The 13,447-nt window shown below is 42.2% G+C and overlaps 1 protein-coding gene across 1 annotated transcript in view; it reads left to right on the top strand.

Moving 5' to 3' along the window:
* ryr1b (ryanodine receptor 1b (skeletal)) overlaps positions 1 to 13,447 on the top strand; it is a 287,373-nt gene that overhangs the window by 166,012 nt on the left and 107,914 nt on the right. The window contains 7 exon segments of the mRNA XM_065027242.1: positions 504 to 634; positions 2,968 to 3,288; positions 3,817 to 4,057; positions 4,698 to 4,826; positions 7,018 to 7,108; positions 11,018 to 11,089; positions 13,108 to 13,122. Of these exon segments, the coding sequence (XP_064883314.1) occupies positions 504 to 634; positions 2,968 to 3,288; positions 3,817 to 4,057; positions 4,698 to 4,826; positions 7,018 to 7,108; positions 11,018 to 11,089; positions 13,108 to 13,122 (1,000 nt within the window).

The raw sequence follows: 13,447 nt of genomic DNA, 5'->3' as shown, positions 1-13,447 counted from the left end.
TCCCTGTGGGCTCAGTGTTTATAGTGGTTATTATCCCTGTGGACTCAGTGTTTATAGTGGTTATTATCACTGTGGGCTCAGTGTTTATAGTGGTTATTATCCCTGTGGGCTCAGTGTTTATAGAGGTTATTATCCCTATGGGCTCAGTGTTTATAGTGCTTATTATCCCTGTGGGCTCAGTGTTTATAGTGGTTATTATCCCTATGGGCTCAGTGTTTATAGTGGTTATTATCGATGTGGACTCAGTGTTTATAGTGCTTATTATCCCTGTGGGCTCAGTGTTTATAGTGGTTATTATCCCTGTGGGCTCAGTGTTTACAGTGGTTATTATCGATGTGGACTCAGTGTTTATAGTGGTTATTATCAATGTGGGCTCAGTGTTTATAGTGGGTATTATCGCTGATCCTGATGTTTGTTTGTTCAGGTTTCTGTTCTGTTACTATAACACCCTTTGCAGTCCATTGGGCGTCAGACCAATAATGTTTTGTCGTGTCTGTATACAGGCAGAGGCCGGCTCTGGGGGAGTGTCTGGCTAATCTTGCCGCTGCCATGCCTGTGGCCTACCTGGAGCCCGGCCTCAACGAGTACAACGCCTACTCTGTGTACACCACGAAGACACCCAGAGAGAGAGGCAGTGAGTAAACCTGTCTGTATCTAAATATGTGTCTCCATGTCGAAATAGCTGTCTCTAAATCTATATATCTATATCTGTCTCTCTATCTATATCTGTCTCTATCTATATCTGTCTCTATATCTATATCTGTCTCTCTATCTATATCTGTCTCTATATCTATATCTGTCTCTATATCTATATCTGTCTCTATCTATATCTGTCTCTCTATATCTGTCTCTATATCTATATCTGTCTCTCTATCTATATCTGTCTCTCTATCTATATCTGTCTCTATATCTATATCTGTCTCTCTATCTATATCTGTCTCTCTATCTATATCTGTCTCTATATCTATATCTGTCTCTCTATCTATATCTGTCTCTATATCTATATCTGTCTCTATCTATATCTGTCTCTCTATCTATATCTCTCTCTATATCTATATCTGTCTCTCTATATCTGTCTCTCTATCTATATCTGTCTCTCTATCTATATCTGTCTCTATCTATATCTGTCTCTCTATCTATATCTGTCTCTATATCTATATCTGTCTCTCTATCTATATCTGTCTCTCTATATCTGTCTCTCTATCTATATCTGTCTCTATATCTATATCTGTCTCTATATCTATATCTGTCTCTATATCTATATCTGTCTCTATCTATATCTGTCTCTATATCTATATCTGTCTCTCTATATCTGTCTCTCTATCTATATCTGTATCTATATCTGTCTCTATCTATATCTATATCTGTCTCTCTATCTATATCTGTCTCTCTATCTATATCTGTCTCTATATCTATATCTGTCTCTCTATCTATATCTGTCTCTATCTATATCTGTCTCTATATCTATATCTGTCTCTCTATCTATATCTGTCTCTCTATCTATATATGTCTCTCTATCTATATCTGTCTCTATATCTATATCTGTCTCTATATCTATATCTGTCTCTATCTATATCTGTCTCTCTATCTATATCTCTCTCTATATCTATATCTGTCTCTCTATATCTGTCTCTCTATCTATATCTGTCTCTCTATCTATATCTGTCTCTATCTATATCTGTCTCTCTATCTATATCTGTCTCTATATCTATATCTGTCTCTCTATCTATATCTGTCTCTCTATCTATATCTGTCTCTCTATATCTGTCTCTCTATCTATATCTGTCTCTATATCTATATCTGTCTCTATATCTATATCTGTCTCTATCTATATCTGTCTCTATATCTATATCTGTCTCTATCTATATCTGTCTCTCTATCTATATCTGTATCTATATCTGTCTCTATCTATATCTGTCTCTCTATCTATATCTGTCTCTCTATCTATATCTGTCTCTATATCTATATCTGTCTCTCTATCTATATCTGTCTCTATCTATATCTGTCTCTATATCTATATCTGTCTCTCTATCTATATCTGTCTCTATATCTATATCTGTCTCTATCTATATCTGTCTCTATATCTATATCTGTCTCTCTATCTATATCTGTCTCTCTATCTATATCTGTATCTATATCTGTCTCTATCTATATCTGTCTCTCTATCTATATCTGTCATGATATCTATATCTCTTTCTGTCTATATCTATATCTGTATATCTGTCTCTATCTATATCTATGTCTGTCTCTGTCTATATCTGTCTCTATCTATATCTGTCTCTCTATCTATATCTGTCATGATATCTATATATCTTTCTGTCTATATCTATATCTGTCATGATATCTATATCTCTTTCTGTCTATATCTATATCTCTATATCTGTCTCTATCTATATCTATGTCTGTCTCTCTATCTACATCTCTATCTTTCTCTATATCTAGAAATACATTCTCTGTATTTCTCACCACTCTCTATTTTATCTCTCTAACAGATCTCCCTCTATTTTATCTCTCTAACAGATCTCTCTCTATTTTATCTCTCGAACAGATCTCCCTCTATTTTATCTCTCGGACAGATCTCCCTCTATTTTATCTCTCTAACAGATCTCTCTCTCTAATTTATCTCTCTAACAGATCTCTCTATTTTATCTCTCGAACAGATCTCTCTCTCCCTTTGTCTCTCTCACTTTCATCTTTTTCTCTTTCTTTTTCCCCCTCTCTTCTCTTCTCTTCTCTAATCTTCTCTAATCTTCTCTTCTCTCTCTCTCTCTTCTCTCTCTCTCTCTTCTCTCTCTCTCTCTCTCTCTGTACGTGTAGAAATGACACAATATTTTTCCTCCCTCCCCCAGCACGTAGAGGAGCTGGGCACTGACATCCCAGAGCATTAATAACACAATATGTTTATTCTCTGCCCTTCCTGTCCTCCTTCTCCACCCCCACTCTCTCTCGTCTCTCTACCCCTGCCAGTCCTGGGCCTGCCCAACCAAGTAGAGGAGCTGTGTACGGACATCCCAGAGCTAGATGTCCTGATGAAGGAGATCGGGGACCTGGCAGAGTCAGGGGCTCGCTACACTGAGATGCCCCACGTTATCGAGATCACCCTGCCCATGCTGTGTAACTACCTTCCTCGTTGGTGGGAAAGAGGTCTGGAGAACTACCCCGACCTGGACGGTCAGCTCTGTACTGACGTCACCTCAGAACAACTCAACCAGTTGCTGGGCAACATCATGAAGATAGTGGTGAATAATCTGGGGATAGACGAAGCCTCCTGGATGAAACGCCTGGCAGGTTGGTGGTGGTGGGGGGGACTGGCTGGTTGGTGGGGGGGGACTGGCTGGTTGGTGGTGGGGGGGGACTGGCTGGTTGGTGGGGGGGACTGGCAGGTTGGTGATGGGGGGACTGGCAGGTTGGTGGTGGGGGGGGACTGGCAGGTTGGTGGTGGGGGGGACTGGCAGGTTGGTGGTGGGGGGGGACTGGCTGGTTGGTGGTGGGGGGACTGGCTGGTTGGTGGTGGGGGCGGGGGGACTGGCTGGTTGGTGGGGGGGACTGGCTGGTTGGTGGGGGGGGTGACTGGCTGGTTGGTGGGGGGGACTGGCTGGTTGGTGGGGGGCTGGCTGGTTGGTGGTGGTGGGGGGCTGGTTGGTGGGGGAGATGACTGGCTGGTTGGTGGGGAGATGTTTTAGAAATGATGTCGTTTTCAGTTCATGGTGATGTGTTCAGAGATCAATTGTTGCTAACCTTGCTTTTCTATGGACGTTGAGTAACGACCTTTCAACATTGGGCCCTGTGTGTCCTGCCTGTCCTGTACTTGTCCAGTGTTTGCCCAGCCCATCGTTAGCAGGGCCAAGCCTGAGATGTTGAAGTCTCATTTCATCCCGACCATGGAGAAACTGAAGAAACGCAGTGGGAAGGTAGTGGCTGAGGAGGAGCAGCTGAGACTGGAGGGGAAGTCTGAGGTGGACAGTGAGGAAGGAACCATTAGGGATGAGTTTGCTGTTCTCTGCAGAGACCTCTACGCTCTGTACCCTCTACTGATCAGATATGTGGATAACAACAGGTACTGTGGAGTCATAAACCAACACGTGCACGCACAATCACACACACACACAATCACACACACGCACAATCACACACACACACAATCACACACACACACAATCACACACACACACAATCACACACACACAATCACACACACACAATCACACACACACAATCACACAATCACGCACACAATCACACACACACACAATCACACACACACAAACAATCACACACAATCACACACAATCACACACAATCACACACAATCACACACAATCACACAATCACACACACACACAATCACACACACACACACAATCACACACAATCACACACAATCACACACAATCACACACAATCACACACAATCACACACACACACAATCACACACACACAATCACACAATCACGCACACAATCACACACACACAATCACACACACACACAATCACACACACACACACAATCACACAATCACACACACACACACAATCACACACAATCACGCACACAATCACACACAATCACACAATCACACACAATCACACACACAATCACACACAATCACGCACGCACACATGCAAACACACAATCACACACGCACACATGCAAACACACACAAAATACACCTGACCCTTTTCTTGTTGTTCCAGGGCTCGATGGTTGACCTGTCCAGACCCAGATGCTGAGGAACTCTTCAGGATGGTTGGAGAGGTGTTCATCTTCTGGTCCAAGTCTCATGTGAGTGTGACCTCCTTTAACACACACACACACACACACAGGTAGTGTGCCCCTACCTCCTTTAACACACACACACACACACACACACACACACACACACACACACACACACACACACACACCCACCCTCCCACTCACCATGTGAGTGTGCCCCTACCTCCTTTAACACACACACACACACACACACACACACACACACACACACACACACACACACACACACACACACACACACACACACACACACACACACACACGCACACACACACCCACCCATTTCTCCTTTGCCAAGAAAATCCATCCACCTGACAGGTGTAGCATATCAAGAAGCTGATTAAACAGCATGATTATTGCACAAGTGCACCTTGTGCTGGGGGGACAATTAAAGGCCTCTCTAAAATGTGCAGTTTTGTCTACACAACACAGATACCTCAAGTTTTGAGGGAGCGTGCAATTGGTATGCTGACTGCAGGAATGTCCACCAGAGCTGTTGCCAGATAATTTATTGTTAATTTCTCTACCATAAGCCGCCTCCAACGTCGTTTTAGAGAATTAGAGAATGCCGGCCTCACAACTGCAGACCGTGTGTATTGTGTCGTGTGGTCGAGCGGTTTGCTGATGTCAACGTTGTGAACAGAGTGCCCCATGGTGGCGGTGGGGTTATGGTATAGGCAGTGTCGTGTCTTTGGCTATGCCGGATTAAGTGATATGACATGCTATTCTATAAAATCCTTTCTCCGTAATTAATATTACCTGATTGAGCTAATCATGTAAATGTAATTAACTAGAGAGTCGGGGCACCACGAAATAATATTTATAGAGCTGATATCTTCCGAAAAAACTCTTAAAGACCTAGTAATATTTTACATCAATAGCAGTCAATATTAATCGTCACCTTAATTCAGTCTCATCTGAAAGTTGTAAATTCTTGGTTATCTTTCACGAACCCTGGCTAACAAGTTGAATCAGCAATCCAAAATTGGGTTTAATTATTTATTTACTAAATACCTAACTAATCACACAGAATTACATATACAAAGAATGAATCATACCTTGATTACAAATTACGTCATAAAGGAAAATGTCCCTAGCGGGCAGAACAGATATGACAGCTTGTTACACAAAATAAAAGGGGCTGGGTTGAGTGAAAGAGCGGGAAGACTGAGGGACAAAGGGAGAAGCTGTGCTATCGTAAATACAGTATCTTATGCATTCTAAATTACTGCCCATTTGGAAAAGGAAAATGCAATAAATATTTACTCTGAGCTGCACTTCGGTAGGTTGGTGGTAGATGGAAGACCGTGTTGCCAAACGGAGTCCTTTGTCCTTTGAATAATGTCTCTGGTGGTCAATTGGATACGTTGTAGTAACGTCGTTGTGTGATAGACGGGATACTCTGTCTGTTCCTTCCTAACCCTCGTTTGCAGCTGCTGTTGCTAACTCAACGGCTAGAAGGTATCACTTCTGTAGTGAATAAGAGTTCAAAGTTCATACCATTCGCAACCAAAGCTCACGCTGACGTTGGCTTCGTTCTGTAGTTATTATCTGAACCATTCTGACATCGGACCGTCGTCCTCACGTCCTCGGAACAGGAGGTTATATTGTCGTCAAGGCTTTATATAGGAAGGGAGAGGAGGGCGTGTTTGAAAAGTTTTATAACCCATGTCCCTTCACAGGACCGGGCCACTGATTGAGCAGAGCCCTTAACCTTATGAAAACCCACATCTCACATTTGGAAGCTAAAATTACATTTCATCCCATCACGAATAATTTTATATTCAAACATTTATATTGAACAACAATTCCATGTGAATCCGATAACTACAATGTGCAGACTTTCCACTGTAGAGTTTGTCATCTTATCATTGACGAGAATGTCTCAGATGACAACCGAACTGACATCATATTCATTAAGTACCACCGCATATATTTCAATTGGTTGGATTACCTGAATACAGTTCATTTCCCCCCCACCTACTGAAGTTCCCAGAATCTCTATGTTAACCAAGGGGTTTTCAAATTTCACATCAGTAGGGTAGAGAGAGGAAACAGGGGGGATAGGTATTTATGCCTGTCATAAACCAACCCCCAGGCGAACCCATGTTGGGTTCAATCTTGCAAATTAACTTGCATGTTGCAAACCAACATAAAAATGACCGTGTGTTGTCCTGGTTGTGGACCATCGTCCCCACCATCTGGTGGTCGACCCGGATAGGGTTTCTGCAAATGAAGAAGTCCGCTCCATGGCTGGACAGCAGATGTCCGGATTGGGATCGCCGTTCCGGACCCGTCGTCTGGTCGTCCAGACTGGAAGATCTGGGCAGTAACTTAGGCAGAGGTTAACAACGCACTCATGAAATATATCATTACATTTCCTCCCAAATGAGCAGCGTTGTGACACTAACTGATGGTTGTATGGGGAAGTTGTTTATGGCTCCGTCACTTTCTACGTGCCGGAGAAAATTAAACAAAATTAATGAAAGCATAAACAAAACTAAATATAGTTAATCATCTCACATCTGGACTGTATTCTATATACGTCCATGGTCTTGGCAAAATGACCCTATCATGGCATTGTCTAATGTTATATCTAGGGCTTTCCTAATTTGCAGGGTGTTGCTTAGTGTACTATCCTAAGTTGATAACTATATGATAAGTCTACAGCCAAAGCAAGACAAGCGTTTGTGTAAGTTTATCGATAGCCTAGCATAGCATTATGTCCAGCTAGCAGCAGGAAGCTTGGTCACGAAAATCAGAAAAGCAATCAAATTAACCGTTTACCTTTCATGATCTTCGGATGTTTTCACTGACGAGACTCCCAGTTAGACAGCAAATGTTCCTTTTGTTCCATAAAGATAATTTTTCTACCCAAAATACCTCCGTTTATTGGTCACGTTATGTTGAGAAATCCACCGGAAATAGTGGTCACGACAACGGCGAAAAAAATTCCAAATTATATCCATAATATCGACAGAAACATGGCAAACGTTTTTATAATCAATCCTCAAGGTGTTTTTCAAATATCTATTCGATAATATATCAACCGGGACAATTGGCTTTTCAGTAGGAGTGAGAGGAAAAATGACTACCTCTGTCTTTTACGCAAGAATCACTTTGAGAGCCCTCAGCTTGCCACTTACACAATGTAGTCGTTTACGCTCATTCTTCAACATAAAGGCATGAAACTACGTCAAAAGGCTGTAGACACCTTAGGGAATACGTAGAAAAAGGAATTTGGTTAATATCCCTTTCAATGGCCAATAGGGATGCATAGGAACACAACGGTTTCAAAATAAGAGGCACTTCCTGATTGGATTTTCCTCAGAGTTTCACCTGCAATATCAGTTCTGTTATACTCACAGACAATATTTTGACAGTTTTGAAATGTTAGAGTCTTTTCTATCCTATGCTGTCAATTATATGCATATTCTAGCATTTGGTCCTGAGAAATAGGCGGTTTATTGTGGGAACGTTATTTTTCCAAAAAGACAAATAGTGCCCCCTAGTTTCAAGAGGTTAAGTGATCCTAGCATCAATCTTAATGGGATGTTCCGTTGTGCATGTGTGTTTACACAAGCACACATGTCAAGGGAAGGAAACCAAGTATCCTGGCAGATTACAACTTGTTCAGAATGAGTCTGACGTAGTCAGGTAATTTTCAGGTCAATGCCTGGAGGTCAGTCAGAATTGGTGTCGAGGGAGTCTGTAGTGGTTTTACTACCAGTCACTGTCTTCCACTATTGTAGTGGCGGTAGGTATGAAGAAGTATACCTCATAGCTATGTTATCCACGGAGGAGCTAACCTCACGGCGGAAGTACTCTAAGTATTGGACCAGTCGTACGTGGTGTGATCGTGGTTCATGACTTCTAATAACTTTTCTCCTGAATGGAGTCTATTTATTAGTGGCGTGTGTGTTAACCATTGGAAGCAATGGAGCAATGGAGATTCCCTTCCCCGTGCTGCACTCTGACTGGCTCCTATGTCGCTATTGTCAATAGCAATTTAACTTGTGAGGTTACTAATCCTCTTACTGAGTGTTGCTGGACTGACTGTGGTATTGGTGCGACAGGGTAGCCTAGTGGTTAGAGCGTTGGACTAGTAACCGGAAGGTTGCAAGTTCAAATCCCCGAGCTGACAAGGTACAAATCTGTCGTTCTGCCCCTGAACAGGCAGTTAACCCACTGTTCCTAGGCTGTCATTGAAAATAAGAATTTGTTCTTAACTGACTTGCCCAGTTAAATAAAGGTAAAATAAAATAAAAAAATTGGTACTGGTACTCAAGGGGTCCAGTTGTCCTACTGATTTATTCTGAAATGTTTTCCTACAGGACGATTAGAGCATTTTACTAGTTGTCTTGTAGTGACTACGTCACATGGCAAGGAATGATTATTGTTGCCATTTGTTTTGGAGGTGGGTTACATACAGGTTATTTATTTTTTAACTGTTTTGAATAGAGACAGGTTGTTTATTTCGTCATCGAATACACTCCTCTCCCTTTCTCTCTGTTCCTCCCTTTCTCTCTGTTCCTCTCCCTTTCTCTCTGTTTCTCTCCCTTTCTCTCTGTTCCTCTCCCTTTTCTCTCTGTTTCTCTCCCTTTTCTCTGTTCCTCTCCCTCTCTGTTCCTCTCCCTTTCTCTCTGTTTCTCTCCCTTTCTCTCTTTCCTTTCTCTCTGTTCCTCTCCCTTTCTCTCTGTTTCTCTCCCTTTCTCTCTGTTCCTCTCCCTTTTCTCTCTGTTTCTCTCCCTTTCTCTCTGTTTCTCTCCCTTTCTCTCCTTTCTCTCTGTTCCTCTCCCTTTCTCTCTGTTCCTCTCCCTTTCTCTCTGTTTCCTCTCCTTTCCTCTCCCTTTCTCTCTTCTCTCTTTCTGTTCCTCTCCCTTTCTCTCTGTTCCTCTCCCTTTCTCTCTGTTCTGTTTCTCTCCCTTTCTCTCTGTTCCTCTCCCTTTCTCTCTGTTTCTCTTTCTCTGTTCTCTCCCTTTCTCTCTGTTCCTCTCCCTTTCTCTCTGTTCTCTCCTTTCTCCTTTTCTCTTTCTCTGTTTCTCTCCCTTTTCTCTGTTCCTCTCCCTTTCTCTCTGTTCTCTCCCTTTCTCTCTGTTTCTCTCCCTTTCTCTCTGTTCCTTTCTCTCTGTTCTCCTCTCTGTTTCTCTCCCTTTCTCTCTGTTCCTCTCCCTTTTCTCTCTGTTTCTCTCCCTTTCTCTCTGTTTCTCTCCCTTTCTCTCTGTTTCTCTCCCTTTCTCTCTGTTCCTCTCCCTTTCTCTCTGTTCCTCTCCCTTTCTCTCTGTTCCTCTCCCTTTCTCTCTGTTTCTCTCCCTTTCTCTCTGTTCCTCTCCCTTTTCTCTCTGTTTCTCTCCCTTTCTCTCTGTTCTCTCCTTTTCTCTCTGTTTTTCTCTCTCTTTCTTCTGTTTCTCTCCCTTTCTTCCTCTCCCTTTCTCTCTGTTCCCTCTTTTCTCTCTGTTTCTTCCCTTTCTCTCTGTTTCTCTCTGTTCCCTCCCTTTCTCTCTGTTCCTCTCCCTTTCTCTCTGTTTCTCTCTTTCTCTCTGTTTCTCTCCCTTTCTCTCTGTTCCTCTCCCTTTCTCTCTGTTCTCTCCCTTTCTCTCTGTTTCTCTCCCTTTCTCTCTGTTCCTCTCCCTTTCTCTCTGTTTCTCTCCCTTTCTCTCTGTTCCTCTCCCTTTCTCTCTTTCTGTTCTCCCTTTCTCTCTGTTCCTCTCCCTTCTCTCTGTTCCTCTCCTTTCTCTCTGTTCCTTCCCTTTCTCTCTGTTCCTCTCCCTTTCTCTCTGTTTCTCTTTCCCTGTTTCTTCTTTCTCTGTTTCTCTCCCTTTCTCTCTGTTTCTCTCCCTTTTCTCTCTCCCTTTCTCTCTGTTCCTCTCCCTTTCTCTCTGTTCCTCTCCCTTTCTCTCTGTCTCTCTGTTCCTCTCCCTTTCTCTCTGTTTCCTCTCCCTGTTCCTTTCTCTCTTTCTCTCCCTTTCTCTCTGTTCCTCTCCCTTTTCTCTCTGTTTCTCTCCCTTTCTCTCTGTTCCTCTCCCTTTTCTCCCTGTTTCTCTCCCTTTCTCTCTGTTCCTCTCCCTTTTCTCCCTGTTTCTCTCCCTTTTCTCCCTGTTTCTCTCCCTTTTCTCCCTTATTCATTCCCCCTTTCTCCTTTCCTGCATTTCAGAACTTTTCTCCCTGTTTCTCTCCCTTTCTCTCTGTTCCTCTCCCTTTTCTCCCGTGATTCCCCCTTTCTCCTTTCCTGGAGCAGAACTTTGTGGTAATGAATGAGATCAACAACATGTCTTTCCTGACCGCTGACAGCAAGAGTAAGATGAGCAAGGTGAGGCTGCATCCACCATGAGAAAAAAGAGTATCAACGGCTCATGTTACCATTTATACATAATCTACTATGGTTTATTTTATTAATGTAAACAACCATTTATATATAATCTACTATGGTTTATTTTATTCATGTAAACAACCATTGCAGTCCATAATATACCAATGCCTGTAGTCCTAAGGCCTGCTTGGTTAGAAGACAAAAGATACCGCGCCTTCAGGAAGTATTCACACCCCTTGACTTTTCCACATGTTGTTGATGTTACAGGCTGAATTTACAATGGATTAAATCGAGGTGTTTGTTTCACTGGCCTCTACACACAATACCCCATAATGACATCACAATACCCCATAATGACATCACAATACCCCATAATGACATCAATACCCCATAATGACATCACAATACCCCAGAATGACATCACAATATCCCATAATGACATCACAATACCCCATAATGACATCACAATACCCCATAATGACATCACAATACCCCATAATGACATCACAATACCCCATAATGTCAACGTGGAATTATGTTTTTAGACATGTTTCACAAGTTAATTAAACATGTAAAGCAGAAATGTCTTGAGTCAATAAGTATTCAACCCCTTTGTTATGACGAGGAGCCTAAATAAGTTCAGGAGTAAAAATGTGCTTAACAAATCACATCATAAGTCCCATGGACTTTCTGTGTACAATAATAGTGTTTAACATGATTGTTGAATGACTACCTCATCTCATGTTTGGGGAAAATCCAATACAAAACATCACTGAGTACCAGTCTTCATATTTTCAAGAATGGTGGTGGCTGCATCATGTTATAGGTATGCTTGTCATTGGCAAGGACTAGGGAGTTTTTTTAGGATAAAACAAATGTAGCTAAGCACAGGCAAAATCCTGCTGAAACCTGGTTCAGCCTGCTTTCCAACAGACACTGGGAGACAAATGTACCTTTTAAGCAGGACAAATAAGCTAAAACACAAGGCCAAATCTACACGGGAGTTGCTTGCCAAGACGACATTCAATGATCCTGAGTGGCCGAGTTACAGTTTTGACTTAAATCAGCTTGAAAATCTATGACAAGACATGAAAATGGCTGTCTAGCAAGGATCAACAACGAACTTGTCAGTGCTTGAATAATTTAAAATATTGTAAAATGCATGTTTGCGAAGCTCTTAGATACTTACCCAGAAATCATCACAGTTCAGGGGTCTGAATACTTATATAAATGAGATATTTCTGTTTTTCATTTTCAATACATTTGCAGAAATGTAATTAATGGGGTATTTGTGTGCAGTTAACCCACTGTTCCTAGGCCGTCATTAAAAATAAGAATTTGTTCTTAACTGACTTGCCTAGTAAAATAATAAATAAGATGAGTGAGATAAAAAATATATATATTTCATCCATTTTGAATTCAGGCTGTAACACAACAAAATGTGGAATAAGTGAAAAAGGGTATGAATACATTGTGAAGACACTGTAGTTTTCATCCACAGAAGAAAGACATAAGAAATCATCTATAACATATCTTCTATATCATATCAACTTCCTGGTTGAGGCGGAGTTAGGATACCTGGGTGTCGACAGGTTTTGAGCTCAGCAGTCTGAACTAGGATCAGATTATAGTGAATTTAGACCTGATTCTAGTTCAGCACTCGTCTTTGTGAATACTTGAGCTCAGCAGTCTGAACTAGGATCAGATTATAGTGAATTAAGACCTGATTCTAGATCAGCACTCTGCTTTGTGAATACTTGAGCTCAGCAGTCTGAACTAGGATCAGATTATAGTGAATTAAGACCTGATTCTAGATCAGCACTCTGCTTTGTGAATACTAATGACATCACAATAGCCCATAATGACATCACAATAGCCCATAATGACATCACAATACCCCATAATATGCTTTGTGAATACTTGTGGTCAGGAGATAAGCGGTCAGAGGTGATCTGAAGGATGTTAACTCTGTTCTTTCTCTGTCTCTGTGTGTCTCTGTGGACGGGGGGGGCCACTAGGCCGGCGGGGAAGAGGTTAGACTGTGTTTGTGCACGCTGACCGTAATGTGACCGCTGTGCTGGCCTGACCGCATGGCACCCTGACTGTGGGGGGGGTTCTTCATCAAGCACCTCCTAGTGCACGGCTATAGAGCAGAAACACACAGACCCTGTCGCTCACACACACACACACACACACACACACACACACACACACACACACACACACACACACACACACACACACACACACACACACACACACACGGAAAACAAATGCACACACACACACACAGTTTTCACACACACACACACACGGAAAACAAATGCACACACACACACACAGTTTTCACACACACAC

Source organism: Oncorhynchus nerka, linkage group LG14, assembly GCF_034236695.1.
Source record: "Oncorhynchus nerka isolate Pitt River linkage group LG14, Oner_Uvic_2.0, whole genome shotgun sequence".
NCBI lineage: Eukaryota > Metazoa > Chordata > Actinopteri > Salmoniformes > Salmonidae > Oncorhynchus > Oncorhynchus nerka.
The sequence above is the reverse complement of the archived record's forward strand: the minus strand, read 5'-3'. Positions and strand labels throughout refer to the sequence as shown.